General features: G+C 33.8%; 1 protein-coding gene across 1 annotated transcript in view; it reads left to right on the forward strand.

The window, feature by feature from the left end:
- The window catches only part of LOC124368967 (membrane alanyl aminopeptidase-like), a 71499-nt gene extending 52546 nt beyond the window's left edge, over positions 1–18953 (forward strand). The window contains exons 12-17 of the mRNA XM_046826547.1: positions 1902–1983; positions 2324–2409; positions 5390–5521; positions 13459–13780; positions 14482–14596; positions 17180–18953. Of these exons, the coding sequence (XP_046682503.1) occupies positions 1902–1983; positions 2324–2409; positions 5390–5521; positions 13459–13780; positions 14482–14596; positions 17180–17349 (907 nt within the window). The 3' untranslated portion in view covers positions 17350–18953. The remainder of the gene's footprint in view (positions 1–1901; positions 1984–2323; positions 2410–5389; positions 5522–13458; positions 13781–14481; positions 14597–17179) is intronic.
- Positions 18954–23030: the final 4077 nt, after the last annotated feature.

Genomic DNA, 23030 nt, shown 5'->3' on the forward strand with positions numbered 1-23030 from the left:
AAATATTTTTATCTCTGTTAAGTTCTGTAAAAGTTAGTTTTCTATGTGATTTATAAATTTGATGTCAATACAAATGTTTGAATCAGAATTGTGTCAGTCCTAGCTAGAAGCAAACGATAAACTTTTTTGTTAAAATAATTATTAACTAACAACATAAATTAAACATAATTAAATCATTAATAGCACAAAAACCTTTGATCGTATTGAGTTGAATTTTGAAGTGACTACTTCTTTTAGCGGACAATGGGTGTATGTTTTGCAAGGGGAAAAATTTAAACCTGGAAGAAAATTTGTCTTTTTGTTGATTATAATTATAACCTTTACTCAATTACATTGTTCCTTACCTTGCATTCACTTAAAGAGTAAATTACGTAAATACATTTACAGTTTTAATATAAATTTTGTTGAAGAAACGTCTAAACCATTAATTGACTTTAACAGATAAATTAAATTTTACAATTTAAAATGATAAAAACGTAAGTACAACAAGATATTAAACAACAATAGATGCTGTGTTTACAAGATATTTAGTAAGATTTTATTCCAGAATTTTAAATTCTTATTTCAGTTATCATAAACTCATAATTTCATTTTTAGCAATTATTTCAAAAATACAAAATTGTAGTGAAAATGATATTGAATAAATTATAGAGACTAATATAAATGATAATAATGAAAATGTAAAAATATTTAGTTTAATTTACAATGAATTAATATTTAGAAGTCAGTGATCATTGTAATTTATGAAATATAAAATATATTACAAAAATATGTATCAAATTAATAGAAACTATAAAAAAATAACCATTTAATAATTAGGAAATGTACTTTTTCAAGATATATATTCACAGCCCGTTATACATAGTGGTCATTCTGTTGGTCAGTCCCGCGACTACCTTGCCATTTTTTTAGAGATTTTCTAGTTCTATATCAGTCTGTACACATGCATTATTCATCTGGATATATAAGCGCTTTGTTTGTAACACCATCTAAAAGTTAAGGCAATGTGGTATACCTATCATATTGTACTTAAATGACAAAGGGCTGAGAGTCAATCTCTATGGAAGTCCATACTTAATTAGCCGTGAATTTGATTGATATTTAATTGCATGAGAAATTTGTATATTGAGAACTATGAGATTCAAACCACTTCAAACTAACAATTTTAATATTAAGATTTTTAAATTTTCCAGTAACTTTAATACGAGAGATGCTACCAAAAGCTTTTAATAAATCATCCAAAAATGTTTTGACAACTTTTTTATTGTCTAGAGATGCCATGAAACTAATAAGAAATGTGGTAATAGGTTTTTTTGTATAAAAAGCGTGTTATCCCTGTTATCCCATGTTACTGTCCTTAAACTGTTCGTCTTTTCTATGTATTTTACAAGTTTATTATACCTTGCTTCTTCAAACATTGACATAAATTGAAAAAATGAGGTCAAATTATTTTAAATATCTGGGTTTTTGTCTTTTTAAAAACTGGAATAACCTTAGAATTTTGTGTCTTAAAGTATACCATAAAGACCTAGAAACCTTTTTTGAAAATACTAGATATTAAAGTCTTAAGCAGTAATTGGTAGAGTGTTTGTATTATATATTATAGCTAAAGAAACGATCATAACTAGTTCTCTGCCAGTGCTTGGTAGTGGCCAAATTGGTCCCATTACCAATCTATATGTGCCCTTTAGTAGCCAAAACATTAATTATTTTAGCCACAGAATTATCTTTAATAAGTTTAATAGTGCAAAAATTCAAATAGAATAGGTATAATGACAAAGGCATGTAAATAAAAATTATATCAAAGGCCCACATTAGATTAATATCCTTCTACTTTTTCACTCTTACAATTTAATGGTTTCTTTCTAATTTTATCACTAAAGTAATAATGTTATTTTCAGCTTTGATGCAGATCTAAGCACAACTCTTTTGTGTTCTGGAATCGCAAACAGTCCTACTGGAGTGTGGAGAACTATGTGGCAGATGTTCCATTACTCTGTGTTCCCTAGTGTGCGCTCCAGTCTACTTAAAGCCCTCACCTGCACTCACGATCAACTAGTATTCAATGAGTAAGTGTTACCTACAACTGTGTGGCAGATGTTCCATTACTCTGTGTTCCCTAGCGTGCGCGCCAGTCTACTTAAAGCCTCACCTGCACTCACGTTCAACTAGTATTCAATGAGTAAGTGTTACCTACAACTGTGTGGCAGATGTTCTATTACTCTGTGTTCCCTAGTGTGCGCTCCAGTCTACTTAAAGCCTCACCTGCACTCACGTTCAACTAGTATTCAATGAGTAAGTGTTACCTACAACTGTGTGGCAGATGTTCCATTACTCTGTGTTCCCTAGTGTGCGCTCCAGTCTACTTAAAGCCCTCACCTGCACTCACGATCAACTAGTATTCAATGAGTAAGTGTTACCTACAACTGTGTGGCAGATGTTCCATTACTCTGTGTTCCCTAGCGTGCGCGCCAGTCTACTTAAAGCCCTCACCTGCACTCACGATCAACTAGTATTCAATGAGTAAGTGTTACCTACAACTGTGTGGCAGATGTTCCATTACTCTGTGTTCCCTAGTGTGCGCTCCAGTCTACTTAAAGCCTCACCTGCACTCACGTTCAACTAGTATTCAATGAGTAAGTGTTACCTACAACTGTGTGGCAGATGTTCTATTACTCTGTGTTCCCTAGTGTGCGCTCCAGTCTACTTAAAGCCTCACCTGCACTCACGTTCAACTAGTATTCAATGAGTAAGTGTTACCTACAACTGAGTGACACATGTCCCATTACTCTGTGTTCCCTAGCGTGTGCACCAGTCTACTTAAAGCCCTCATATGCACTCACAATCAACTAGATTAAAATAATAAAATCTTCTATTTTTCGTGAGATTCTATACCCACATCTTCAGGAAACAAAATAAGAATATAAAAAGAACAATAAACACAACAAATAAGAAAATAACCACAAAATGTAAATACATAACTAAAACATTCAAAGACGCAGCTGTTATATCATTAATGGCAGAGAAGGAACTTTAGAAAAGTTACTTTATCTTAAATTTAAACAAATTGGATAGTTAGATTTTAGAATTTACGTGATGGTATTGTTTCGAGATTTTTTAAAATTTTAACCTATTTAAATTTTCTTTAGGACAAGGGAAGACCTTGTTAATCCGTTTAAGAACATAACACTCTTCAATTTTGTCATTTTCGTGCTCAGTAGCATATTTGGCCAATGGCTTTTCCTTGTCTTCATGAAAAATATCAAATCTGAGTCTAATAGAGTTAGCCCAATGTATTGTTTACAAAAAAATTTTAAATTAATTTGATAAATTACATTCTTAGAGTCACAGTTTACTTTGCCAATGATGGGATATGTTACACCAGTTACGCTGCTTTTGAATTTCCTAGTTTTTCATAATTTTTCAAAAAACTGTGATGTGGTTTGGTGCACAGTTCACATCCATGAGTAATGGGTTGTTGTACTTTAGGATGGACAGGTTTGTTTTTAAAATTTTGAGGATTGCAAAATATTACTCTAGGTGCTTTAGCCATAACATTTTGGGCATCTGAAGAGGAAAGACATGGGCAATTTTCATAATATTGTTAATTTTGTGTAGTCCAGAAAAAAATTGTGCAATAAACTTCGGTTGTGTTTTATAATTTAAGCTAATTTATGTAGTTTTTAGTTTGTTTATTTGATTATTTAAAAATGTTTTTAGGTAATTTAAATGTTTAAAAGTGTTGCTTAATATTTCAATGTAATTTAAGAAGTCTATATCATTGCTGCATAGCTTCCTGGCTCGTATAGATAAACTTTTTGGAATATACTTTTTATATACATTGGATGGCAACTTGAAAAATTTAGATAGTTCATTGTGTTTTTTGTTTTAACATGTAGTTTTGTTTTTATGTAGCCTGATTAAAAAGTCTAAATCCAAAGAACTGATCATTATATTAGAATAGTTACTTCCATGTAAATTTCAAATGAGAGAACTCTTAAAGATTTTTCAGAAACTCTTGCAATGTTCCATTCCATCCCATGATACCACATGAAACATATATCATTCATAAAACATACTCATTTTAGTGGTTGAAGATTTTGTGAGGCTAGAAATTTCTCCTAAAATTTGCCAACGAATAGGTTAGCATATGAGGGAGCCATCCTGATGCCCAAAGCTGTACCAGAAATTTGTAGATAATGTTTGTCGTTAAATTACAAATTGTACATTGTGAGGGCAAATCGAATTAAATTAATAAAAAAGTAAGGAGAAGATATAACATTATTTTTCTATTACCTACAACACTCTACAGCCTTCAGACCTTCATCATGTGGTATGTACATGTATAGAGCATTTAAATTTACTGTTACGAGAATAGAATTTTCTGGAATTAGTTGTTGTACAGTAATAATTTGTTCAATGAAGCCAGTAGAATTGTTTTATATAGGGCGGTAATGATTTTACAAGCATTGAAAATAGGTCTACCAGGGGTAGGACAAATGGGTTTGCCAATTTTTGGGAGGGATTTTTGTAAAATATTGGTGTTCAAGGGCATTTTGGAGTTAATAATTCAATATTCTTTGTAGACAAACCTTGTCTGGGACCGTAATCTTTGAGGTAATTTTTAATAATTTAATTAAATAATTTTGTAGTATCTTCATCCAGAGGCTTGTATGTATTTTTATCAGATAACTGTAAGGTAGCTTCTTCGATGTAATCTTTTAAATTTCAAATAACAATCTTACTTCCTTGGAAAATGATTGTATTGTGATTGTTCTTCAGCGATTTAGTGGCTTGGATTTCATGATGGGATAAGTTATTCCTCTTAGTTAAAGAGTTTTGAAATTCCGGGTTTGACAAATTAGACAATACAATGTTGATTTTGTATGTATATGTATATATATATATATTAAACAATATTATCAGTGAAACATCGATTAAAATTAAAAGTTGGTCCTATTAGGGGACAATCATCTCTATAGCACTAAACGCTGGTTATTTAGTAACATATTCCACAGAATATAATTTTATTGTAATAAACCATTGTATAAAGGCACCAAGTGTAATAATATACTTCCTCCTGAAATAAAGATAGGATTAACATTAATAGGATAAATTAAGAGCATTCCTGATTGATATGACACCACAGTCTCTTGACTATTTCTTTGTGTATTGTGCAAATAGGCTGCATTGTTGTTGGATTTAAACTAATAGATTTTCTGAATTTTATTACATGTACTACACAATTTTAGTTCTTAATGTTTAGTTTTAAGAATATATCATGCACACAAACATATATTATATGTATATTGCATGTAAAAAAATAATAAAGAAATTGTTAATAGAACTGCAACATTAGTGTAATTGATATGATATTATTTTTTAACAGATTTCTGACCAACATTACCTCTTCAAGTGCCTCTGTGGTGAGCTCAAAAGACAGAACTATCTTGCTTCGAACATTTGCTTCCACACCTTTTGGAGCTGATAAACTATTGGACTGGTTACTACAGAGGTTATAGTAAGTAAATTTGTTGAGTTGTTTGTGAACTTTAGATTTCCTGAAATTTCAAATTTCTCACTTATAAATTATTCAGTGTGAGTGTTTAATTAGGCTCCATTTCCCCTTTCACTTAGTATGGAGTCTGACACTATCACAGATTCTGGAGTCCATGTCCATCTGAAGAGATCCAAACAAAGTCAGAAACAACAAAGACGTTCAAAATTAACTCTTTGAATTGGTTCAACATAAGAGACATCCATAACACAAAAGAGGTCTGTCTGGTTTACCAGCAGCCATTCAGTGTACTATAGATGAAAAGATTATCTCAGTGTTACTAACACCTTCAGCCCGACAGGATAAATGGTACCACCGGTGGCACATGGCGATCCCCCCAAAACCCCCACACTCCTATACAGCATTTTAGTTTGGTTTTAAACCAAGCCATGGTTTTACAACTTGTTTTAGATGACTTTATCGGTACATGGAACCTTTTACATAGTGCTCCACCGGTGGTGCACGTGGGGTTTTGATAAAGACCTTTTTTAGTGGAAAAAAACACAAAGCAATAAATTTGAAACTCAAGATATTTTAATTAAACATTAGCTTTCTTATTACAAATGGTGTTCAATTTAGTGTTTGAAGTTAAAACACTCTAAGCACATTGTAGAAGTCTCATCGCACCCTTTGCAGTAAGTTGAAACACGTTTTGCATACGTCCTTGCTGCTTTGGCTCCCCTTTCTTCCTACATTTTGCTGTAGCAGCTGAAACACCGTTATCTGTAAAGGATAAATCTAATTGGATATTTGTACTTTCGTAAAATGTATTTAATTATATTTGTATTAAATATATGGGAAACCATGTCAAAATAAACTTTACAAATTTATAGCAAACATTCAGATTACTAATTTATTTAACTAAATTGATGAACATGCAGGTAAATTGACGAAAACTAAGGTCCCTTTGTTTGGATCTAAACTAGTATGTAGTGTTATTGTTGTTATAAGATGTAAGCAGATATATTATAATTTTATATAAAATTAAAATTAAATATTTTACCTGGTTTCTCCCTTCACGCTTTGAGAGCACATGTTTTAGTTTACTGGCACCTTGCCTGCCATCTTGGGGTGTTTAGACAAGAGCTCTAAAATTTTCTCCTTCAAGGAGATTTCAAAGTATTTTTTATCTGAAAGTGAGCATACAACAATTTTTTTTGTTTAATGAGTACTTGTTATGTAGTACTAGTGCATTCACTAAACAAGTACCTAGGAGAAGATCCAGTGCAACTTTTTTGTACTAAATAAGAGTCTTTCTGATAGGAGTGTAATAAGAGGACATCTGATCTGAAAATTCCACTACTTTTTTTGCTGCATTGTACGCCATGACACATGATGGTTTCATGACAACCTCAGCTTGTTTTGTTGTTTTCTTGCTTGCCACAAGAGTAGAAACGTCTTCAGGGCGAGTGGTTATCATCAGTACAGGCCTTTTGTCATGTCATTTAAGTACTTTTACTCCTGTATTGTTTTCTTGACAAATTACTTCACCTTTGGCTAATTTTTTGCTAGTGACTTCTTTTGGATTGCCTTTCCGGTCACTTCGAAAGGTGCCAGAAACATACGTTTTCTTCTCAATCAGAGTGTTGGCCAGGCTTGTGGAGTTGTAAAAGTTATCTGCAAACAGTGTTCTGCCCTCATTTAGAAATTATTCCATCAAATGCATGACAATTTTATCTGCATCTGCCTCTCTTGCAGTTACGTCTGACTTTCCGGCATAATTTTTTGCTTTTAAAGTATACCCATCAGTGGTACAAATCTTGTAAATTTTGACTCTATATTTATGAGCCTTTTTTTGGCAAATATTGTCTAAAAACCAAACGACCTCTCCATGGAACCATAGACTCGTCAATGTGACTCTTCTGTTGTTACCAGACTTTCAAATTTTTCATTTAAATGATTGAGCAGTTTCTTTATTTTCCACAACCGAAGCTCTTCAGTTGCTGGTTCATCATTATTTTGGAAATGTAAACATTTTAGGAGGCAGTCAAATCTGTCTCTGCTCATAGTTTTTTTGATGACACTATTTTGGTACATGGGATTGTTTGACCAGTACATTTGTCTGAGGCAATGGGCATATGCCTATGATCATCAGTACACCAAATAATGTTTGTATTTCTTCAGTTGTACAATCAACCCAACAAGCCATTTCTGAACGCTGTTTTACAGGCTTTGAAGCAAGGTACTGGTGTGCTTACCTGTTAGTTTCCAAAACAATCAAATTCAATAATGTATCATCTAGGAACTGTTTATAAATTTCAAATGGATCATTTAAATTAATTTTGCCAACAGTTTTTAATCCTGCATTTCCTGTGAATGGATATGATCTGCATGTCAATTTTGGTTCTGTCCACTCTAACTTATTTTCTACATATTCACAATGAACCTTATAAACTACATCTTGTACAGTGTCACATTTTCGTTATTATTGCCTTCTTCGTCTCCACTCTCCTCTCTAACCCTTTGATATTCCTCATCTATTTCCATCAATTCCAATTCATCTAAATCACTTACAACGCCATCTTCTTCATTCAACTCCTCTGCACTTTTTACATTACTTTCCTCATCTGATGGCATATATTCACTGCCACTAACTGAAAAATCGGTCAAAGAACGATCATCTTCAAGGTCGTCATCGATGTCTGATTCATCCATTTTCTAAAATAAAAATGAACTCAATAAACTTACAGCAACACAGAACAATCCCTACGACAAGAAGACAAGCAAAATACAATGTCATTTTCTTTGGAACCAAAGAGACAGCTACTATAAATGATGAAGATGCTTGTCTGTATGCTGAATACAAACATATCCATGGAAGACCCAAGACCGACAATTTCAGAAATAAAAAATTCAATCAAGCTTTGAAGGAAGCAGAGACAAGTGAAACAACTGAAGCAGATTTAAAATACAAAGAAAGTGATACACTAAACATGTCGGTAAAAAATCTCGAAGAAAGCTTAGCAGAAGAAAACCTATTAGAAAACTTAGAAAACGATGAAGACAAACTAAAATTGGCTGCCAAAATTGGAACAACAAGAGAAAAAAAGATACACATAGAAATGCAGCGGATCTTTGAGGAAAATGACAGAAAACAAAATCAAATAATCAATGAATACAAACAAAAAATTTACAACTTAGAGAAAGACATATATGCTTTACAAAGAAACTTAAAGAAACATTTAACATCAGAACAAGAATCTCTAAGCTATAAAAACTATGAAACTGAAACTCAAACTGACCAAAACTCTGTACAAAACTTGAATTCTTATACCCCCCCGACTGACAACACAACGTTTTTAATAGAGTTGGTGGAAGTGAAATCAAAACAACATCTTCTGGAGGAGGCCATTAAAACCTTAAAAGCGGAAGTAAGTACAGTTAAATTACCCAGTGAAGAAGAAACTCAAATGACTCCAGTGGCAAAGAAACAAACTGCTCAAACAAATCCCACCTAACCAGGACATTCAGGAAAAATAAATTTAGTATTTCTCTTCAGATGGCCAAAAGTAAATCAATAAACACTCATAGCCATTCAAAACGACCACCAAATAAAACAAGACCTAACTGCAACCTACACACAAGTTCTGCTAACACACAAAGCTCGAAGAAGGGTCTGAAATCTCCTCTTGGAGAAAATCAACAGACTGAGGACAAATTACAAATTAAACACAAATTAAAAGTTATTTTGGGCAAGGGACCACCAATGAATGCAAAGCCTAAAGCTAAAGAAGAGAGCTATGATGATTTCTTCAATAAACACATAGACTTTTACAAAGGTTTAACAAAACATCAGTACCAGCTAGCAACTGGCAACCCAGCCCCTAGTGGAAGAGATGGACTACAAGCTCCAAATCCGGCGCTTCTAGGTCATCTTTCATCCTCATCACCAGAGAGCAACAACCAAACTATACTGCAGGCAGAAGTTTATAATACTGATTCTGGAAACCAAAACACTCAGGACTGTGACTTAGACACCCCAACTGAAATTACATCCCAGAACAACCATAACACCAATGGATCTTTTTTAGCTCCCCCTGGTGGGAATTCAACCAATACGACATAACCCTATTCTAAACCAACACAAAGCTCAACAAGGCACCCTTAGCTACAAGAATAAATTAACGATCTTCCATCAAAACACAGACAGAATCTCCAATAAAATAGATAGCTCAATGCACTTTTGGATACCCTAAAACCTGATATAGTAGTACTGACTGAACATGGACAAAAAGAAGAAACACTCAAAAATACAAGACTTATTGGGTACACTCTAAAAACAGAATTTAGTCGCAAATCTCACCTGAAAGGTGGAGTCGCCATATATGTCAAAACCACAATAAGCGAAAAAGCGGAAGAAATCAACATGAAAGAACACTCAATTGAAATGATATGTGAGATAGCTGCCTTGAGAATAACTTTTGGGAAATCATATCTTTACATTGTAGGTATCTACAGAACACATGGCAACCTGGAAACGGGACTAGATGTCATCTATGACTCCCTTGAAACAGTCTCAGCAGAAAAACACCCAACAGTTCTAATTGGAGACATTAACATTGACTGCCTAAAAAAGGGAGATGAATTTTTCCAAATGGATAACACTCTAAACTGCTATGGACTGCGTAGGATCAATCTTCCACCAACCCGTATAACACATAGATCTCAAAGTTCAATAGACGCCATCTGCACCAACATACCAACACAGGAAATCAATGCGGAAGTTATAAACACCGCCATATCAGATCACACAGGCCAACTGTGCACACTTTTTTAAGAGATAAAGACAACTAATGCCTCTATTATAAAAAGAAGACTAATGAGCACCAGAAACCTTCGAGAACTGAAAGAACTACTGGCCAATGAAAACTGGGAAGATGTTTATAAATCCTTCAATGTAAACGAAGCCTACAATAAATTTAGTAACACTCTCCAGGGAGCACTAGATCAAGCGTGCCCCTTAGTTCAGTTAAAACAAAGAAATAAAAAAAGCAAAACAATTCCCAACGACCCCAATACACTTCAATTAAAACAGCAATTTCTGGCTGCTCAAAATGCCTACCACGCAAGTGGTAAGGAGGAGCATAAAAGATATGCCTCACAATTAAAAAAAGAATATGACTTACAACTTAGAGAGCTGAGGAAACAGGCAAATGCTAGAACCATCTTGGAAGCGGACAACAAATCTAAAGCCATTTGGAATGTAATAAACACTGAACGCAAGACAGCTGAGGAAGCTAACTCGCTAACAAGACTCAAAATTAACAGAGACGAAACTACAAACCCCAAAGAAATTGCAGACCACTTCAATCAGTATTTTACATCTATCGCAGAAGAAACTATAAAAAGTAGCGGAATTACACGAAAACAAATAACCCAGCCAATATTTAACAGAAATGTGCCGCATTTAATCCTAACAGAAACAAACTGGGATGAAATGATTAACACCATAAGGTCATTGAAGACAAAGAACTCAGCCGGATATGATGACTTTTCATCAAAAATTTTGAAGTTGTGTGAGAATGAACTGAGCAACCCTCTGGTAGATATTGTCAACAAGTCATTTAGAACAGGAGTCTTTCCTTCTGCCCTAAAAATGACCAAAGTGTATCCAAAATTCAAAAAAGGAACAACAACTGAAGCAGCTAATTACCGCCCCATTTCTCTTATTCCAACCTTTTCAAAAATAATAGAAAAAATAGTTTTAACACGACTTTTTGATCACCTCAACACATTTCAACTTTTAACACCCAATCAACATGGCTTTCTCACAGGAAAATCCACAACTACCGCCCTCATTAATCTGGTTGAGTTCCTACTTGACCAAATTGAAGAAGGAAACACCGCTACAGCAATACTACTGGACTACAGCAGAGCCTTTGACTGCCTGGATCATGAACATCTTCTTACAAAGCTTACTACCCTTGGAATTCAAGGCTCTTCCAAGTCATGGTTCACAAGCTACCTGACTGAAAGGATACAAAAAGTTGCAATAAAACATGTACAAAATGGAAGAACAAATATAGTAAATTCTGATGCAAAACCAATAACCCGAGGAGTCCCCCAAGGCTCTGTTTTAGGCCCAATACTCTTTATCCTCTTTACTAACGACTTCCCACAATTCATTCAACAATACAGTGATACACTCATGTATGCTGATGACACTGTACTGCTACTTGGAAGACCCAGACCAGAACATTTGGATATAGACAGCTTTGTGGCCTTAAACATGGCAATACAGTACTGTCACAATAACGAACTGGTTGTTAACGAAACTAAGACACAGCAACTAATACTGGGACGACAAAAATAGGATGTATCAGGACTACCCGACCTTGAAGAAATTTCTTCTTGTCAATACCTAGGAGTTACTCTGGACGACAAGCTATCCTGGAGACATCATGTGGATACTCTCTGCCGTAGATTAAGCACAGGACTCTACCTAATACGAAGAATTAAGAACACCAGTGACATCGATAGTGCAAAAATAGCTTACCACGCACTGTTTGAGTCTCATCTTCGCTATGGGATTGCAGTGTGGGGAGGAACCACAATGGGAAATTTGCAGCGAGTACTTGTGCAACAAAAACGAGCAGTTAGAAGCCTTAAAGGTTTGGAACCAAGAGCATCCTGCAGAGAAGCCTTCCGGGAACTCAAAATTATGACAGTAATCAACCTCTACATCCTAGAAGTAGTCTCCTACACTCACATCAAAATGCCATCAACAGTGAGAAACGGAGTACAAATTCACCAGTACAATACAAGACATGCTACTAACTACTGCCTTCCAGTACACACCCACGCCTCAACGGAAAAGAAACCAAGCTACATCGGTGCGAAGATCTGGAATTCACTACCAGAAGCCCTCAAGAGGATAGACCGACAGCGGTTTAGAAAAGATCTGCGAGCCTGGCTGCAAGACAACCCATTCTACTCCGTCACTGAGTTCTTTGAATGGAGACCACAGAACAACCCTTAGTGTACAACTTTTTGATTCTTGCTGTCTATGTATACGAAATGTAGTATTATGTAAATTGACGCAACTACTGATCTTAAAGATCATGTAAATAAAGAGTTTTGACTTTTGACTTTTCAAGTAATGGCGGCTTATGAAGAAGGTCTGATTCGTATTGTTGCTAATAGAGCGCTATAAGTAGCTCCGGCAAGTGTTGCACTCAGCTGCCAATAGAAGCTCTACGCGCACTATTTTCTGTCACTAATAGAGTGCGCCACCGGTGTAGCATCATCTGGGAAAGTACTTTTCTTCACCAGGGGATGACATGCGCCACCGGTGGCGCATACTTTAATGTAAATTAAATATGATAAATATTGATTCATATATATTATATAAAATTATAGAATAATAATCTGTGAATAAAACCGTTCCTCATGAATAATACTGACGCCCTGGTTTAGAGTAGTTTATGTTATTAAAACATCAAGAAATATTGATGTTAGAATTTTTGAGCGTGCGTCAACGGTGGCACATGTCAGGGTGAACGTGTTAAGCTGTGAAGAAGAGGTGATTATTAAGCTGTTTTATCATTAAAACCAAGTGTTGTATTCACAAAAAGAATTTCTACTTTTACTTTGGATTTCTTTATGAAATTACAGACATTTAATCAATGATATACCTAATACAATGTCTATGATCTCCTTAAAGAATAATAACTCTACTGCTGCATCATTAGATAATTTTTGTTTAAATGAATGAATTAATCTGTATTGTTCCATAACAATCCATACACTTTACATATAGCACACTCTATACACAGCATTCAGGTTTCTGAGTTATTACAGTGGTAAACTCTACATTCTATATTCCGATTCTTAGTCAAATTTAAAATTATTTATATTGATAGCTTAAAATACAACAATCTTAAAGGTGTTTCATGTTTCAGCACTCAACTGAACCAAACGCTACCTGTAGCCAATAACTCGACTCATACAGGTCCTAACTCAAGCGAATCACCAACTCCCCAGCAACAAGCAAACATGACTGATGTTGGTTTTAACTCAAGCGTAACTTCCACTCCCCAGCCACAAACACAGACTCAAGAAAATGTATCCAGCCCAGTGTCTGCAAGACTACTTGAGCCTATCTCTGAGCATTCTGTCGTACGAAGATCTACAGTTGTATCAGAACCCATTGCAGAGGAAGATGTGCTCGCCATTTTGGGTTACATTCTTCCCAAGTTAACCGCTTCTGAGCAAGGTCTCAAGGTAGGCAAATGTACCAACATGTATATTTTTTATTATATTATTACTGTAGATATAAAGATTTATCCCTTGTTAATTTTGCTTGTTTTTTTTGACTTGTTTTCTTTTATATTATAAAGTTCATATTCTAAGATAAGGTGAAGCTAAATGAAATAAGGACATCAGTTCTAACTTCCTTCCTGAGTATACAAATTTTTCAATTCCTTTTGCTGAGGTATATCTCAGTGATGCAATCTCATTATTTGGATCTTTTTTACAGATGTGACAAACTTTTTCCAGAAGTATAGATGTAGGTATACTAGTAGATGTATGTGTGTCCAATGTATATGTATGGATTTAAAAATTGGTTTTTCAACTATATGGTGCATGTTTTAATAACCAGCATCAAAAATTTCTAAATGATAGGCAATTTTGGCATATTATGATAATATAAAAAATATATCTGTTCATATTAACTTTGAGAAATTACACTGAAAAATTTTCTAGAACCCTTAAGTTGTACTAATTGCAAGAAGTTAAATATGGACCAACAAAAAGTTAACAGCTTATCATCTCCTCTTGATTGATAATTACAACCGGAACCAATATTATAAAATAAAGGTATCTTGTAATATACCTAGTGTCCAAAAAATCCCGGGACTTGATTACATTTATTAATAATTGCAAATTCAAGCCATCTTTGAACTGCTGTCATTATTTTTCAGTTGGATACATTTATGGAATTGAATGATACTGGGATTTCAAGCTCTACTCTTGCAGTTATGAAAAAGACTGCACTCCAAGTACATCAACAAGCTGACTGGGCCAGCAGAATCAATGGTAAAATATCACATCTCATCCTCTATTTTTCCTATTAACTTGTATTTTTGTCTCATCTTAGTCATCAATCGAGCCACAGCACATATTCCAAACCCTGTGCTGATAAAATTTATAACATTAAAAATATCTTTCTCTAGGTTTTTGCAACAATTATGCTCTTTTTATACATTTCCAGTAACATAAACAGAAGCACCCCTGGAAGATTCACTTATGGATGGTTTTTACCTACACTAGGTACAGCAAAAACCAATGTTACTTACATCTGGGCGAGCCTATGGATGTCACCACTCCAAATGTTGAGATATTGGGGTAAAAAAGGCTGGTCAACAGGTCTAGTTTTCTGCGGAGGATTACTGTTAGAATGGGAGGAGTTCACTTAGTGTTGAAGGTTAAACATGAGGAAGTGCTGCCCCCTGCCCATTTTTACTGGAAGAGACTTGAACATAGCTAGCCTCCCCTTACCCCACGGGTGCTTGACCATAATATATAAAAGATATTACCTTTTTTACTTTTATGAACCATATTTTAATGATTGCCAAAGCTAAATCCACTCTCCCTTTACACTTAGTCTATTATCAAAAATTTGTTTTGGTGGGATTCTGTTAGCTTTCACCTTTATTAAAATTTGTCATCAGTCACTGAAGACATAAAGATTTACAAAGCCACCGGCCAAAGTGACACAAGTGAACGAAACTATATAGAGAAACAAAGGAATTGAATCGAGATGAGCGTTTTAGTATCTGTTCTGTAATCTGTATTATAAAAGGACATGGTAATGCAACAACAAGAGGTTTACAATGGCAATTTAGCTTAAATGCTGCAAGGCTTAATGCTTGTAACATGCAATATGTAATATGAATTGTGGCTGTGATGGGAGACAAAGAAATATGAGAAAGTGACAATGTAAAAAAAGAATACAGCTGTCTCTCTAGTTAGTTCTTAAAGATAGGTTTCTTGAATTTGATCTGTACAGGGGATGTTTTACCGTGTCTGCTCATTGTTCAATGATTAAAAATTATTTTTGAATTAGATATTTCATTTCTACACTTGTTTTTTACAAGTATATTCAGTTAATTAGCAAACAGATTTTAACAATGTGATTATTTTTGAGTTTGTATTTAATAATAAATATTTGCAAGACATTTATTTTGCCCAATAGTCTTTCCAGTTTATCAAATAAAAATTATAAAAAGGATGTTGTTTTTTTTATTTTAACTTTTACCAATTTTATACAGCTTTTGTCTGATTTACAATTTTTAAACATAAATAAATAATAAAAATATTTCCTACAAAATATTACAAAAATATAGTCATAACATTAGCAGATGACGTGCTTTAATGGGTTTTTATGTTAAAATGTAATAAAAAGCCTTTTTCAATGCTTAAGTTACAAAATATTTCTTAGAGGTCACCCTCGGAACAATCTCCGATAGTAGTTGCTTTTCAACTAAAATCTCTTTTTCCAACATTACCATGTGGCAACCATAACACTAGTTAGCTGCCAAATGTTCACCTGAGGCCACTTTCACTTCAGAAACTTAGATTTTAGTGTCTCAGCACTATTGAAGTGTTAAAAAATGTTTTTCTTTTAATACTAATGGATTATAATTTATATTATATATAGTGTTTCTTATGGGAAATTTATACTGTTTGAAAAACAAAACTGAAGTATCTTGTTTAAACATTTTGAGGAATGGCATTCAATACCCATGGGAACTTTTAGTTTATAATCAATAATTCAATCATCACTTAGTTAATTCATGCCCTGCAATATAATTTACCAGAAATTGTATTTATAATGTGTTGCTATCAACTAACAAAAGCTCTATAAAATAGTGTTCTACAAAATGAAAGTGTATTATGGGTTTATTACAGTTTCTTCACCATAAATGGCTAGGACAAATGGACAAAAACTATTAGTACTGAGTTACACAAAATGTAATATTCTTGATCTTTAAAACAAATAGTATTGAAGATCAAAACAGTGGTAACTTTGAAGTTAATGTGGCAACAACAGATATTCCTTTATTATTCTAGTTTTTTGTCATACTTGAAGCACCAAAGGGATGGCTGATGGGATAAAAAATTTAGTTATTTTGTATTCCTCAAACAACCCAAACTTCATATCATCTAATATGGCAGACAGAATGATAAGTACTTTCGCATTTGAAATCAAATCAGAACTGATTTATACTAAAAGTTGACATACTAATTTAATGAACTACTTATACACATATGTTTGTATCAAAACACAAAAAAAATAATAAAATCAACAAACATTAACAAAATCCAATTCTATATAAGAATGGAAAGTATGTACATATTTAGAATACGAGTACTGTACATGTTGTGTATTATAAACCCAGGATTATTCCCCAAATAGTAAATAAACAAGAAGTATATAATGCATGATTCGGCCAATTTATCAGATAACAGCGGTATTGAGTTTAGTTGAGCAAGGGCGTGCGTAAACGTAATGTAGACTATAATACTGTAAAATAAATAATCAAGCATATGGTGATATGAATAAAGCCTCTATCTCCACATTATTAGTAGTTTTAACATTAATGATTCTGTTTCCAGAAAACATCACTACTTGGCTGAAAAATAAGGCAGCTTCCACAACAGTCCCGACCTCTGTTACCACTCAAGCCCCTGGTCAGCCTACATCCTCACCCAGTGGGTCCGTCATTACATCCTTCAACCTGGCTCTGTCCACTCTTGCTCTAGTGGTAACATTAGCTATTTGTTAGTGTTTCTGTACTCATTGCATCCTTTTAAAATCACTAATTTAACTATTTATGTTCAATTTATATAGTTTGTTCTTCCATTACAGCTTGAAACATTACTAATGCATTAGTATTTTACATATAACATATTTTCATTAAATAGATTATTAAATCATCAACAAAGTCAAAATTAACTATGTGTATATTAAACATATAGAAGGCTGAATCATAAGTGCAATTTTTGGCCTAATATCGGTATAAGATTAAAGTAGGATTACACTTCATATATTTTAACATAGACTACGTTGTAGATTTATTTATCAAGTTATTGATGGGGGTTTTAGGTATTGAGCAAAACTGATTCTGGTTCAGCCTAACTAGGTTTTAGTTACTGGTTATTATATTATTCGGAGTTATAAAAAAAAAAAAACATTCAGAATGGTTTCTAAGTGACAGTGAAGTATCTCTGGCTGCATCCTGTGAACACATTCACCTTACAATGCATATAAAAAGTATTTCCTAAACTCCTGGGCCATATTCAAAACTCAAGGTTATACTGGATTAATTTTGAAAAATTTAAAATTTTTCCGTTTTTACATTTTTTTAAATAAAATCCTGTTTATTTTCATATGTATTGTTCACATATTATGATTATAGTCCAGTATTTATATGAGTATAATTTTAGATTATGATAATTAGTGACATTGTTACCTATGAAAGTTACCTGTCAAAACATCAACTTAATTTAATTATTTAACATTACCATTTAACGTATATTTTATTAGATGTATATATTATGTGCTAAATAAAAACTGTATAATATCAACATTGCATTTCATAGGCTCATCAATAATATGTACTCGTATATGCATTTCAGTGAGACTTTTACAACATAATTTTCCAAAGATGGTAGTTTTACTCTCTTTTGGTGATGATCATAGACTTGGGTTCATAGCAGAGTGTCTTCAGTAAACTTTTAAATCATCTGATAACAAAATTGTCAAGTTTTCATCTACTTACAATAACTAATTGATAGCGCGCTGTGCAACAAATATGTTACATAGCAAATCTGTTTCAAGGATAAAATCGTAACAAAATATTTCCTTGATTCGCCCACTCTTCACATAGTTTTTGAGTTTGTTATGGCATTTCATACTTGGGAATAAGGCTATGAAATGAAAAACCATGTAATATTTTTTCTATAGCTACTTAACCCAAATGCAATTAGTATCTTAGGCTTCATTAACTTTTTACATTTGTATATAAAACTCAGTTATTAATTTTCAGCCTGTCAGTATATCTCATTAACATTTTGCCCTATTCCAGAATATGTGGTAAGAAATACTGTACAGTATTATAGTAAACAACCATATTGTAACAGCATGTTTTATATATAGAAAGAGCAGGTGCAACACTAAGCATAAACTTACTTAATTTATAACATAGATATTTGTATTTAATATTTACAGCTCATTTACTTTGACATTTAGCTCAAGAATAATATTAATAAGCCTAGTGTAAGATATAGTACATGTATACTTTTAATATTGTAATACTTTCAAAAATATACATTATTTGTTTGTTGTTAAAAATAATTAAAAAATTAATAAATATATTTTTAATACTGTGATGTGCATTATTATTTCTGTTGTATTACTACTGTATATGGAAGTATTCATACAAATAAACTTCTTATGACAAAGATGTCAAAGACAGAATTATATAACAGGAAAAAACATTAAAGAGTACAATTTTATAAATGATCTGGCACCCATTATTTCTTGAAGTAAAAGCCTTTTTCTACTCCTCCGAACATAAAGAATATCTTTATCGGTATATCCTCACAGGCCAAAGCAGACCATTCTCACAAATCTGAAATACCGTATACTTCAAGAAGCCATCCTCCGTAACAATGCCGAAGTACGAGTCTTAATTGCAATTTGAGTCATCAATGACTATTGTCAGTACTTGGGCTTACAAGACCAATGTCTTAACTGACTAAGTTCCAGTTCACACTGCATTGAAACATTGCTAATTTAATTCTTAAAATATTTGGCCTTGCTATGGAAATCCATCTTCAGACAACACTTTTGGTTTAACATCTGTGGAATGATGATGGTTCTCCAAGGTGAGGCCAAAATATTTCAGTAATTTAACTGTGTAAACAATGTTTTGGCGCAATGTGAACCAGAAAACTTAGATGTTAGTATGTATTCTTCAATTTTAATTTAATTAAAGGTTTTCTCCTGCAAACGAAAAAGTCATTAAAACTTGTTTGCGACAGTAATGGATTCTACAGCAAAGTTTTGAATAGGAAATGAACGTTTTTAGTGTGTTTTTCCTGCTACATGATTTATTAAATCCTAAAATAATTGGGAATCATTGAGGAACTATAATAATCTGTGTCAGCTTCCTTCAAAGTTCTACTTAAAACATATCTATATCTTGAAAATTGGTTCTTAATACATCATTAGAAGCTTGCTCTTTTAAAATTTTACTTAATTTATCTCTGTACCATCTCATTTAAAGTCAATACTATTTCGTGCAGTGGTCGCTCTCCATACCATCAGACAGTTCTGTAGTAGAACCTGGGGTATGCGGTCTGTCGTTACATGGCTTCACAAGATCATCATTAGACCAAAGATCATTTATGGCTGTCATTTAAATGGAAAAACTGTATGTGATCCTGAGTTTGTAGCTAATCATTTCAACAAATTCTTTTCTGAAGTAGCTGAAGAAACCCTAAAACAGAAACCTAAACCCACTTTACCTAATTTTCAGCAACCAGTAACTCGGAAAGATACTCAAGATGCAATAGCTTCCTTCAAACTTAAGCTCTCCTGTGGAATTGATGAGATACCAGTGAAAGTAGTAAAGCATTGCACTCTGCAACTCGCAGCTCCTATTGCTGGCATAGTCAACAAGTCTTTTGCACTCAGCCAGTTTCCAGCCTCACTAAAAATTGCCAAAATTTACCCTTTACATAAAAAAGGCTCACGCACTGAAATAAAAAACTATAAACCAATTTCATTAATTTCTCCATTTTCTAAAATTATTGAAAAGATTGTCCTGACTCAATTATTAACCTACCTTAACCATGAACAACTCCTGAGTGAAAACCAACACGGATTCTTGAAAGGTAAATCTAGTAATAGCTCACTTACGTACTTGTATTGTTGAATTCATCATCGCTCAGTTAGATTGCCGCAAACATGTCTCAGCAATTCTTATAGACTACAGTAAGGCTTTAGATTGCCTGCGGCATGGACTAATAGTAAAAAAACTAGCTGCCATTGGTAAAACAGGTAAAGAAAGTGACTGATTTACCAGTTACCTTGAAGGGCGTACACAGATCTTAGAAGTCCAAGATATCACAAAAGGCATAAAGACTGCATATATGTCTGAGCCGCAGCCCATGAAAAGAGGAGTACCTCAAGGCTCAGTCCTGGGGCCAGTACTGTACATTTTGTTTACTAATGACGTACCAGACAGCATCGAAGCAAATAGAAACACAAAATGTATCATGTATGCTGAGGACACTACTCTCCTTCTGAGAAACAATAAAGCACAAGACCTTTATGAAGACTCATTATCCACACTTGACAAAGTAATTAACTACTGCAGCCAACATGACCTAGCATTAAATGCATCCAAGACAGTGCACTTAAACTTCAGTAGACTAGCAGAACCTGTTTTAGATTTACCAAACATCACCTCCGAAGAATAAACAAAATGATTAGGTCTCTCTCTTGATACTGGCCTCAGATGGACTAGAGACATTAATAGCCTTTGTAAAAAAATCAGCACTGGAGTATATGTGGTCAAAAAAATATATTAGGCAGCAGGACTGGATGCAGCAAAGACTGCTTAATATGACATGGTAGAATCACACATCCGCTACGGTATAGCTGTTTGGGGAGGGACTTCTGAGAGCAATCTTAATAGTATTTTAGTACTGCAGAAAAAAGCCGTTCAAGTTTTGTTGAACTTGCAACCACTAGACAGCTGCAGGAATGCTTTCAAATCTTTTGAAATATTAACAGTTGTGGCTCTCTACATTCAAACTGTCATACTTCAAACAAGAGATCGGGACTTACATACAAGAGGTGAAAACATCCATTCCTACAACACCCGGTACGCCACCGACTTCTCCCTTCCATCTCATCGCACAGCCCAGTTCCAAAGAAAGCCAAGTTATATCGGATGCAAGTTATACAATGCTCTGCCCACATCTTTAAAAGCACTTAGAAGGAAACTACTAACAACAGGACTCCACAACTGGCTCAAGACAAGACCGCTCTATTCATTGAAAGAATTCTTTGACGATATACATCAGTAAAGAGAAATAATTTCAACATTGTAATTTGTACTCACATATTCTTAATTTTTTGTACTGATTGTATAACATTTTTGACGCCAATACGTTTCTTAATGGCACAGTAAATAAAGATAATTGATTGATTGTCTGGTAGTAAGTACGGACAAAAGGTGGACCAAAAGTAACAGTGACTGGACTACAAGGTGTCCAGCACCTAGTTTCTGTCTGCATCAATGGAGTCATGTGTTCCAATCCTACAGCAGCTCTAAAAGACTTGTATGGGCTGCTTCTCCTTCACTTTTACTTGAAGGGTGAGGCCCTTATCACTGTAAGATTGCTTCAGGGCTGAACCCAAGGTAGAAAAATTCAAAACCCTGTGTACTATCTTTACTTTGAGACAAAGGTTTATTATCATAAAATAGAGCAAAATCACCAGCCCCATCGAACAAGTTAAGTTGCAGTACATGACATTTTAAACTATCCTTTGGCCTATCCGTTACAATACTGTTTAGGCAAGCATTGTAATGTGTACACTCTGTATTAAGACAATATAAATGATAATATCTTGACAAGTTAAAGAATAATACAGCTTGAAGATTTCCTTTATTATATCAATGTTAAAGTCTCCTTTTAGAATTAAGTTACTTTTATATTTAGAAAATAAAGAAATAAGAAATTTTCCAAGTAAAAATGAATAAAGGTCAACATTTGGATCAGAAATGTTGTAAATTGTTCCAACTATAGTAATTTTTGAAGGTTATAAAAATAGTTGACACGTAAAAAACATTACTGAAACAAATAGTATTTACATTAACAACTTTAAATCTATACCTTGTTTAACAAAAATACTGCATCCTCTTTGAATTTAAAAAGTCTCCTGCAAAAACAGCTGGCTACATTATAATCTTTCTGTACACACACAAAGAGATTTTGTCTCCCTTTAGCCAGTGTTCATATAGTGCTAAAATGTGACAACTTAATTTATCAAGTCATAGCTCCAACATTCCTAATTGAGTGAATGTTTTGGTGGTATACGCTAAGTGCTAACCTAGTTAAACCAGAGACTGAGGTGCTTCTAGATTTTTGTTTCCAGTACCAGTTGGTCCTACATTGTTCTAGTTGCATCCGAATAGCAGGTTTTGAGTGATTGCTCAAAAGTGCTAGAGACATTTGATATAAAGACTGATATAAGTTATGAGGTGGCAAATACCCCGCAGTTTCTATTGTCATACCCTTGTTAAAAAGATTTCAACATTCAAAACAAAAATACGTCCACAGAGACAGAGGCCAGATTTGTTTTTAATACAAGTTGCTTGTTTGGTTGGGGAAATGTAAAGCAGCAACTAAACCAAAATTTACATCTCACGGTTCATGAAAACTTTCTTCG

Source organism: Homalodisca vitripennis, chromosome X (genome assembly GCF_021130785.1).
Source record: "Homalodisca vitripennis isolate AUS2020 chromosome X, UT_GWSS_2.1, whole genome shotgun sequence".
NCBI lineage: Eukaryota > Metazoa > Arthropoda > Insecta > Hemiptera > Cicadellidae > Homalodisca > Homalodisca vitripennis.